This window comes from Amblyomma americanum, chromosome 2, assembly GCF_052857255.1.
Source record: "Amblyomma americanum isolate KBUSLIRL-KWMA chromosome 2, ASM5285725v1, whole genome shotgun sequence".
NCBI classification, from domain to species: domain Eukaryota; kingdom Metazoa; phylum Arthropoda; class Arachnida; order Ixodida; family Ixodidae; genus Amblyomma; species Amblyomma americanum.
The window spans coordinates 138,988,681-138,999,994 of record NC_135498.1 but is presented as its reverse complement, the minus strand read 5'-3'; the positions used below and the strand labels follow the sequence as shown (position 1 = coordinate 138,999,994).

Genomic DNA, 11,314 nt, shown 5'->3' with positions numbered 1-11,314 from the left:
GCACACTGGCGCCTTTTGCGTTTCGCCTCCATAGAAACGCGGCGGCCGGGGTCGGGTTCGAACACGGGTACTGCGGATCAGCAGCCGAGGTCTCTAACCATTGAGCCAACGCCGCGGGCATTGTGTTTATGCTTCACAGCGTTCTAGACTGATAATTTTTAGAAAAGTAAGAGCGCAATACTTGCTCCCTTGGTCAGTGGATTCCTCAATCGCGCTTTCAGGTACGTGGCGGTCGTGAGAGAGAGAGAGAGATGGGTTCTGCATGCATTAACACTGACAGCGTTGTGGCAGACCTCCACCTAGTGCCTGCCCCGCCGCGGTGGCTCAGTGGTTAGGGCACTCGACTACTGATCCGGAGTTCCCGGGTTCGAACCCGACCGCGGCGGCTGCGTTTTTATGGAGGAAAAACGCTTAGGCGCCCGTGTGCTGTGCGATGTCAGCGCACGTTAAAGATCCCCAGGTGGTCGAAATTATTCCGAAGCCCTCCACTACGGCACCTATTCTTCCTTTCTTCTTTCACTCCCTCCTTTATCCCTTCCCTTACGGCGCGGTTCAGGTTTCCAATGTTATATGAGACAGATACTGCGCCACATCCTTTCCCTAAAAACCAATTATTATTATTATTACTAGTGCCTATTAAGCCCCAACTCGATGGACAATTCCGAGGCGTACACGCGAAGCGCCTACGCGCACGAGCGTCTGGAAAACCGGTCTGCGCATGCGCGAAGCGCGAGGAGGGCGCAGATATCTGGCAAAGTCAGATATTTGCGCCTCGGCGCGCGCCGGAAGGGGTTCGCTGGTTTCTGACCGACGTGCACCAGAGAGCGCAGCTCTCCCAACATCCGGTACGGACTTTTTCGCGTCGTTTCCTCGGTTTCGCTTGGTTCACGTATGGCTGCGGCGATGTCTGAGGTTATAAATAACGAACTACTCATTGCTGCTGTAGAGAGGCGGCGCTCACTTTGGCTGGGAAGCGACAGGCTGCATAAAAATAAGAACGTGAAAGCAGCACTTTGGAGAGAAGTGGCGGAGGATGTACTACCGGGAGCACCAGGTAGGCATACACTTCGCTCATGATGAGCACTTCATGGTTGAAATGTGCTTGAAACTTTTCGCGCTACAATTGTGCAGAAAGCGTGGACCTTGTACAAAAGCGCTGGAAATCGCTGCGCGACAAATTCCGCCGCCTGTACACGGCACGTGAGTTGGGGCGGAAGAGCGGCGCTGGCGCGGACGACATCGAGCCCACGGACTTCGTGTGGGCACATTACGAACAGCTGTTGTTCCTCAGGGACACGATGGTCACCAGGCCGTAAGTTCATCAATATTTTTATTCCCATAACGAGCTGTTAGCTTTAAGGAACACAAGCAGTGCCGTCGTTTGCCGTGGTGGGAACGTTGCATGCGTGAAGCAAGCGCTATTTGACGTGATGCGATTACATCCGAAGCAAACGTGTTTTTTGATGCAGGACTTGTTGCAAGAAAATGCGGCATATTCTGTGGCAAAGCTGCAGCTGCGCGTGGTGTTGGCAATTGCTCCAGGTCATAAATCCAACGCAAAGTGTGCAAATGCACCCGACACAACCACCCTGTTGCTGCTTGCGCCGCTGAGCAAGCAGAACGCCGAGCCGCCGTCACACTGGCGGGAGCTAACGATAGGTGTATGAAAATCAGGCACTTTAAAAGTACGCAGTCTTTATAGGCTGTCTTAATTGCTCAGTATTGTGTATTCTTAAACAGGCATCTTGTGTTGCTTACTGGGCTTTTGATGAAACTTGAATGCCACTGACGTCCACACATTAAAAATGAAATCTCGGCATTTATTTCAGCCACGAGAGTGTTGTTAGTTTACATCATAACAGGTGGAATTTTTGCTACTGTTATTGAATTCTTCCCTTCCGTGTATTTTTATAACATATGAGGTATTATTTTCATCCCCAGGTTGAAAATCTGTTAATTTGATTGTTTTCTAATGACTTCATCTGGTCCCAGAAGGAAGCCTTCTGGTTTGCTGCTGGTTGAAATAGCCCCTGTAGGGCACAAACTATTTTTTGGCTTTAATCTACTGGTCCCGAAAGAAAGCATCTGGTTTGCTGCTGGTTGAAATGGTCCCTGCTGGGAGCTTCTGGTTCTGAAGTGAGATCTATTGGCTACTACTGAACGTTTTGTTGTCGGATTTACAACTTATTTCTGTTGTATATGTTGTAATGGTGTTCCTCAACGCACAAAATTTTTCATCAAAATCTCTTCGAGGTTTTCTGCTATACATTGCATAAATAGTGCTGAAGTTTAATGAGAAAACTATGTTTATTAACTAGCTGTTCCCCGCTAACACCTGTGGGATGCCCTTAATGAGGGTGTATATAAGCATGAGCACATAGTAAGTTTCAACCAATGTGACTGTAAGTTATGTGTATTGCCGCGCTTTGTTGTTGGCTTTGTTGGCACTTAATTGTTGTGATTAAAGCTGCATGTTCTCACTATAGGCAGATGTGCGTGGTCCTGCAGGGCAACACATTTTAGTGTAGGTTGCTTCTGTTGTCCTGAATTTTTGGTGTGTGTTTATTGTCATTGAGCAACTCTTTAAAACATTTTGTAACTTGTCAGAAAGGGATGAAATCTAAGGACATAATACACGGATGGTTTATCCAAGTAAATGTTCGCGCTATCAGCAGTTACTGTTCCAGCAGCTACAGGGAATGGACCAATAAACCATTTGAACTGGGACAATAAAGAATCCCATTTGGACATCTTCACCGCAGTCCTATCTCACACTTGTAGATGCTTGTAAAGACATACCTGCAGCTCATGCTATTCTATTTGAAAGGATACCCTGGTGCTCAGATTCCAGTTCATGATCAGGAATGCCAGGTGGCGAAAATAAATGCACAGATTTCATTTTTTATTTGTAGCTATTATGCGGTTGTGCGAATTAACATGCCAACCAATTGTATTGAAACTGTTCCCTCGCCATGAAATGCACGTGGCAGGCGGTGTGGATACGTTCAGCCAAACTGAAGTGCTGAAAATATGTTTGAGGGCATATCAGCTCCATTATTAATGAAGAAAATGTGACAATTGTGAATCCACAACAACACATTTATGATGCAATGATCACAGCTTGACTCTTGGCTGCTTAAGCAGTAAGTGTAGATCATGTTCGAAATATCACAAAGCAGCATGACCAGAAATAAGATCAACACCTTCAGCCTTACTTGCCTGTACACTTCAAATACAAAGCCCTCACAGTGAAATACTGTTAAAATGAAGAACTAGCATATGAGTTAAGATCAAGAAACACAGCAAATGGCACTGTAACATACAAAATATATTGCACATTGAAAGAAAATAACACCGCTTTGCACTGACTGGAAGCATTTAACACATCTATTATGCGACTCCAACACAAATGCTCAACATACCGTGTGCACCCAAAAGGCCTCATGAAGGTTCCATGTTAATGCATATTCATGTAGGAAAATTCGACGCGTTATGTGTACAAAAGCAACACCACTGTTTGCAATGTGCTTTGTGCATTGCAGATAAAATGTGTTTTTTTATCATGTGCACTGTCACAGCTAAGATCTACGCGAGATTCCGTGGCACCAAACAAGAGACCAAGGCACAAGTGCTCTTTCCTTGTTTCGCGCTATGGAACGGCACGTGAATTACCCACTAGCCTGAACCCTCACACTTCTAAGCTAAGGATCATAGGCAATGTTACCAGTGGTTCATCATTATTCACTCAAACACTCACTGCTTAATCAATCAGAGAGGAGTGCCACGTTAAAGTGCAGATTTCCTGCAGCTATACAGATACTGTATAGACAAGCCAAGGAGCTGCATAATATGCCTAATGTGTAAGACAACTACTAAGTGCAATCAATGAACCTGCATATTTTATTTTCCATACAATGTGCACCAACTCCACACACATAGTTCTTTGGGTCACCACTACGCATATGTAGCTCACATGTATCAGATTTTGTTTCATATAACTTCCAGTTGACAGGAACGTCTTCCTGCAACCAAGCAGTTGAAAAATGGCAGCACTTTTGTTGCATTAACTGCTCACGAAAACCTCAGAGGGTAGCACAAACACTGTCACCTTTATACTACTATTATGGTAGTCTTCATGAAGAGGTCAGTAGTAGTAATGCATAGTAAAAGCAGCCAAAAGATGAAGCGGTGGAGTGCACGAAACAAAAAATTTGGGCACATAAGTAGGCAAATGGCTTAGAGCAGTTTAAAAATTTTACAATAATGTATACAGGACTTTACAAGATAAAAATGCAAAAAAGCTACGATAAACAAGACAGTATGCTCAAAAAATGGTATGCAAGACACACGAGGGAACAGCATATGAGGATGCCACAGTATGTACAGCTGTCATGAGCCAGAATAGGGTCAGTCCGTTCTGCAAATATCATTGCATGACTTGAAAATGATGAATGAATGTAAAAACACTCGTTAAACGTATATCGAAACATTCTTGCAAAAAGTGACTTGAAACACGCAACTTCATGGTGCATATACATGTACACTCTCATATACAGGACGTCAGGAAACTACAGGCAGCAATTAAGGGAGCCAGGTCCAAATGTCGTGCCAGGGGCAAGCAGTACGCCGGCGTACCAGCACAACAGTGCCCCAGAGCCATCAGAGACCATCATTGAGTTGGAGGAGTGGCGCCTGGACTGCGCATCACAGGCGTCACTCGTGCACGAGGTGGTGACTGACGAGCCACTGCCATCACGCCACGAGTCACCTGCGTCTAGCCAGTCGGTGCCATCCCTCCAGGCACCTGTTGGCTTGCTTGAACAAGAGGCATCAGTGCTGCAGTCATCAGCGCCTACACAGAACAAGCGAAAGAGGAGAAGAGAATGTGCTGATGATGCTCTGGTTGAACACGTCGGAAAACTCGCAGATGCACTGCAGACCTGTGACGGACATGACGAGTGCGACCAATTTTGTCTTTCAATGGCCAAAATGATGAAGCGCGTGAACAAGAATCAGCAGATTGACCTGTGCGTCAAGCTGCTTTAAGTTTTTAATGAATTTACTTTTGAATGAAGTTGCACTGTTTGGCATCTTTTTTTTGGCTCTAGAATATGCTTAAAATGTGACACCAAAATAGTAACATTTATGCCACAGTGTGAAATTACGATGCGCGAGAGATTTTGGCCAGGAATATATGCTTGATCATGTGCCTGACACAGGCTATGGGATTCATGAGTATAGACAATTCCTTTACCCCAAAGAAAGAACAGAGGCCGTGCTTTTGATTGCCTAAGCACATTATGCGTAATGAGGCGTCAATCTGTTGCGCAAGCCTCACAAAATCGCTTTCACTAGCTTCATTCACTTTCATCAAATTCGGACTGTCCTTGGCTGCATTTGCTTGCTTTCTTTTCTTTTTAAGTCCTCGGGTGCTACAACCCGGCCTTCCTGTGCTGTGCACCTGCATTGCTAGGGGTTCCCTACTCTTTTGGCCACGTCTTAACCATTTTGTTTTTGTTCTGGTTTCTCCAGTTGTGACTTATTGCTTTTATCTGACTTCTTTTTTTTTCTTCGCATTTTTCAGAATATGTTTTTGAGCATTTAGCACTGTTTCATTTGCCTTAATTGGTTTCAGCTCTGTAAGCAACAGCTGCTCCGGTCTCTCTCGGCGAGCCCTTTCATTTTTTATTTTTTGAGAGGACCATTACAAGGCTTAAAGGGTAGCATGTGCATTTCGCCAAACTATCACACAACTATGTGTCGAAATGCTTCTTCTCAGAATGTAGAACTCAAGCTTTACAAACCTCAATGCTATTGCCAGTCGCTCGCCTGGCTCCAGGGGCTCTCTCACAACATGCTGCCGTGTGAGGTCTGGCAAAACAAATCCCAGCACTTCGTCAAACAGCACTGGAGTCATCCGGAAAAACTTTCGGAAAAATTCATGGTCACCTTCACGCATGCGACGCATCTGTAGAGGGAAAATATGTGGTTTGTTATGCGAACAAGTAAAAACCAGGCAGCATGACTGCAATACACTGTGATGCGCTATTACAACACAACTATTGTGGGTGGTTTCTGTGACTGAATGAAGCAGCCTTGTTGTGTACAGTGTCTGTGAAAAGACTTCATGGTCAAAGATTTTCATTTCAGCCGCACAGTGGAGATATCACGATGCTATTAAAGTCCAAAGGGCCTTGAAATGCTAAGTTTCTTCTGATTGGAGAGAAGCTTACTTCTTGAATTCTTCACTACAAGAAGCATTGAAGGGACATTGATTGCACAAGTGAAAGTTGTGGCCTGACGACCTGACAGCGTGTGCATACTATTTATGCCAGCTGAGTTATTGAAGTTTTTTCAAAGCTGCATCTTGTCAATGTCAGTGCTGCCCTTCTGCCTCACTAGCTTTATTATTTCAAAGTTTCGATGAGTCTCAAAGAGTCTCTGCGATGCAGGCACTACACTTCTGCACGAGCAGTGCAGAAGCAGCCAATTTTTCATGCCCCTTGGTTCTCCTGACACTGTTTTGCAATAGCGATGTGCCCCAGAGACTACCGAGAGGAGCCCCAACTTTCGAAGACCGCGCTTATTCGTCAGTTGCCAATGTTCGAATACGCTGACGTGAAACTCCTTTGCCTTTTTTATGTATCTCTGTTGGCAACGAAGAACTTTGGAGCGTACTTCATCCGAGTTGCTTCACATCTCCAACGGTGGATGATAGTTGGCCTCCGAGTGGAACTCAATGCTTTCAGATAGATAGATAAAGAGGATTAGGGAAAGACAGGGAGTATATATATATATATATATATATATATATATATATATATATATATATATATATATACTCTCAAGGCTTCACTTGGAGGCAAACTATCATCCAACGCTTTCAAGAGTGTATGTATGTGTATATATATATATATATATATATATATATATATATATATATATATATATATATATATATATATATATATATATATATATATATATGCACTAAGTGCCTAGCATTCAGTTCAGATGGAACATGACTGCTATTTTAGTCCCATCAAACAGCAACTACCGACACTGCAGTTCCACCTGTACCAAAGCCTCCATTCCTTTTTGGCACAAACCCCTCCCACCCACTCCCGCTGTTGAATGTCACTTCTTATGTTAACGGTATGTGTGGACACCACTACAGAACATTAAAACATGTATGATGGCGTATTGGTAGCTGGCTTTTTTTTTTCTTAACCATTACACCTCAAATCCAAGCAGTTATGTTTGTTTCAGTTTGGGTTCGTTGTCACAGAGTGGCAGTTGCTGTTCATTTTGGACACAGCTACAACAGCGGCGAACTTTTCTTTCTCACAGTGCACAGCCGACAGTGTACCTGCTGCTGGAATTCCGTCCGCACGTACCACTGCACAGTACCACAAAATGTAGCAATATTTGCTGTTGCGTGGCTTTAACCTGTTAGCTAGATCACGTCCGCTGTCGTTACGGGACCTATAAGTGACTGCACAGTGTAGACGCAATCAAACCATTGATGATATAGCCCCACGGCACAAAGCATTCTTCTTTGCACAAGGTGCAGTCAAAGGCACATTTTCCAAGCAGCTTAATGCAGAGAAGGCTACCACCAGACCAGGGGGAAAGGATCTCTGTACCCAGTGTATCATAGTGGGTACCCGGTGGCACTGGCGACCGAACTGCGCGCCTACGGCATAGGGGTCGGATGTTTTACCCACTAAGCCGCCGAACTGTTGCGCTAAATGTCTTTTCAATACTCTACACCGACCTTTTACACTTACAGAGGAAACGAAGATACTTACCGTAGGGTGATCTCGGCCTTCTTGCCTGCGCGCCACGAACGCGGGCGAACCCACCAGCGGTGCCTCCTCCGCTGGCGACGCTCCTGCCTCCTCCTCACATTGAGCTGAAGTGCTGTTCTTATCACAAGCAGTAAAACTCGTCTTCGTGCACACATCGCTGGCATATTGCAAATAATGATGCTTGGAGGGGAGCGCAATACCGAAGAGCTGAACTGGGATCCAACCGATGCTATGTCGATGGTGCTGCAGATTACGCTAAACACCGAAGAAAACTGCGAGGCGATGTGTGCGCGTTTGCATAAAAACCTATTGTGCAAACTACAATTCAGTTTATAAATAGATTTACTTCTCCTGCCGCTTTAAAAAGCTAAACGCTTCAAGTGGCAGTCGAAAAGTTTCGGCCGATTTTAGCCTATGCAGTCTAGCAACGATACGGCAGCGCGAGCGATACGCGAGCACAAGCGCGCGCCAGCAACTGGCCATGGAGATTCGCACCGCTTTCGACGTCCGTCGCGGCGCGCCGCTAGGCGCGTAGGCGCTTCGCGTGTACGCCTCGGAAGTGTTCATCGAGTTGGGGCTTAACGATCGGTCCTTCCTTTATCACTTTTCTTAAGGCGCGGTTCAGGTCTCGGCCGATATGCGAGACAGATACTGCGCCATTTCCCTCCCCCAAAAAATCAATTTTCTAATTTTGAAGGCTACATTTATCAGCTGGGCACCGCACCCCAGCTATTGTGTGCAGTGTTGTGCGCGTGTGTTTTCTCTTTCCTTTATCAACTATCCACGCGCGCAACTTGGACAAATGTATTATGCAAATAGTGTATATATCAGCGTTCCGTCTATCCTTTCTTACTGTCGCCTCACTTCTATCATTTCACTCTCCAAACTACCTTCTATCCTTTATTTTCGCTGCCCCAGCTCAGGGCCGCCGCCATAGTGATGGCAGATGTCGCATTTAACAAAAAACCTTTTACCTTCCTTTTTGTTTTTATTTCACATTAAACACCTACTACTACTATTTGCAAGGATGGATGGATGGAAGCAACTTATATGAGCCGAAAAAAATATTTCAAGGGTGATCCCGTACTGACCCCTTACTGGTAAAGGATCGATTCCCTAGGGGCTGGTCCGAACGTACCTTCTGTCCGTTCCTTAAAGATATCGCGGAGGCGACCACTACGGCACCTCTTTATTAATTTCTTTTTTCACTCCCTCCGTTGCGTTTCGGGTGCCCACCGAAATATGTGGGACAGTTACTGCGTATTTCCTTTCCTTAAAATCGATTTTCAAATTTCTCAACGTTACCGACGCCAAGCCGCGTCTACTTGCCCAATGCAGCGCTGCCTTCGCGCTCTAACCAGGTTCAGCAGGAGCTAAACCACAGATAATTTTGGAGGAGAGGAACTGATGCACTAATCGTCCCACATCTCGGTGGATACCCCAACTGCACCGTAAGGAAAGGGAAGATGGAAGCGAAAGAAAAGAATTGGCTCTGATTTACCTGTGGTTAACCCTAGTTGAATTGCGAAAGCTTCGTTCCCTCAGCACGTCGTCTACGCACCGTCTCATTTCGGTACTCTCGAGAACTCAAAGCGGTCTCTTCCGCAGTTTAAGAGTCACTCTGGGACGTGGCACAACTTCTTCTAGCCGCATTTTCGTTACGACGCTTCTCGAGTCGTGCGGCGCGTTCTTTTGGCGTCTCTTGAGCGCGTTGGCTCTTCCTCGCTTCGTTCTGTCGTTTTTGCGTCCCTTTCGCGCCTTCCATAAAGCCTGGACTCTATAAGAGCGAAAGAGCAAGCGACGCGAAAAGGCGGCACGGCGACGCTATCTCCGTGGCTTGTGGGCAACCTCCATGCAAGCGAAGGCGGCAGGCGACGCGCACCTCCGACTTGCGCAGCGGACTCCGTGCTTGGAGCACTCAAGCTCAGTAACACGCCCGTACCTGTTCTCTCTCTTAAAATTTTGTGTGTGCCTTTATTTTATACACGGCAGCGGTGTAGTGGCAGTGGAGATAACCAACGGCGTGCTTGCGGAGACGAAGTCATGTCACGGATTCACGGGAGAGGTGTGCTTTCGTTCGGTGACTGTGCCCTCCGACTTAGTAAAAACAATCCCATAAACTGTCACTGCAATCTGATTGTAAGTGAACAAACTATAATATACCAATAATGCACGCCGCGAGTGTTCATGCACGTATATACAGTTGGAGTGCAGCGGCACGGTGGATCGAGCGCCGGTACCCACGGCCCGACACGCATCTCTCCCTGCAGTACGCCCGCTCGCGTAGTCCGCTCCAAATGCGGTTAGCCCTCCGCACTCAACAAGTAGATTATGTAAATCATGCGGGTCTGCCTCTCAGCTACAAAACCAAATACTTTCTCAACGCTGGCGATGACCAAGACGGCGCGCTGGTTTCGTGAGATGTACCCGTGAGAAACCATGGGCAAACCGGAAACGGCTTTGTGGGGCTCTGATTGGCCAGTCGCGTGGGGGACTTCCGGGCGACGAGCGAAATTTTCTGTGGATGCAGATCTGGGCGACGCGGCAAGCTACACATGCATTTTGCTTCGCGCGACGGCGTCGATCGTCGCTTGCCGCCGTCGCCTTCGCGTTCGCGTGAGTTTCCGCATACATGGAGTCCAGGCTTAACGGCTGCAATGCACTAATTCTGCTGCTACCAGGAAGATCGAAAGGAAAGCGCACATGCCTGCCTACTGGCTCAAGTGGATCCACGCTCGCTGCCACGTGCCGAAAGTAGGAGTATTAAAAGATAGGAGAGGAAAGATAGAAATAAAAAGGGCCGCACTGATAGGCCTTTAGGCCAAATGCCGGTACGGGAATCAGTGCAATTCCGGGCGGACCGATTACCAGAGTGCATCTAGCACTCCGCCATATTCGAAAAATATGTTTAATATCTTGGATCCAAGGACACAGATATTAAATCATGTTGCAGGTAATCCTGCTACAATACACTAAGGCGAACCGCGCGCGAGCCCGCGCGCGCGCGCGCACACACACACACACAAACACACACACACACACACACACACACACACACACACACACACACACACACACACACACACACACACACACACACACACACACACACACACACACACACACACACACACACACACACACACACACACACACACACACACACACACACACACACACACACACACACACACACACACACACACACACACACACACACACATACCTCACGCGAGTCGACACCCCCTCGCCCTCTACCCCAGCAGAGAGTACATCTGGTGCAGCGAGAGGCGACGGAAGCGCCATCTGTTACAGCGCAGCTGCGGTGTTGCTAGGCAACGGCTGCTCAAGGTGGTTTGTCCGCCACGGCATACGGCTGAATTGCGCGACGAGCCGAAATGGCTCGCTGGCTGGCTTAGCGTTGCTTTCGCAACAAAATTGCGGTTGGTTTAGCTCTGGTTAAACCTGGTCGAAATAATAATAATAATAACAATAATAATAAT

General features: G+C 46.7%; 1 protein-coding gene across 1 annotated transcript; it reads left to right on the top strand.

The window, feature by feature from the left end:
• The first annotated feature begins 903 nt into the window (after positions 1–903).
• Positions 904–5,046, top strand: LOC144120084 (uncharacterized). Its single transcript, XM_077652548.1, has 3 exons — positions 904–1,054; positions 1,132–1,312; positions 4,557–5,046. The coding sequence occupies exons 1-3, from the start codon at positions 904–906 to the stop codon at positions 5,044–5,046; spliced, it is 822 nt and encodes a 273-aa protein (XP_077508674.1).
• Positions 5,047–11,314: the final 6,268 nt, after the last annotated feature.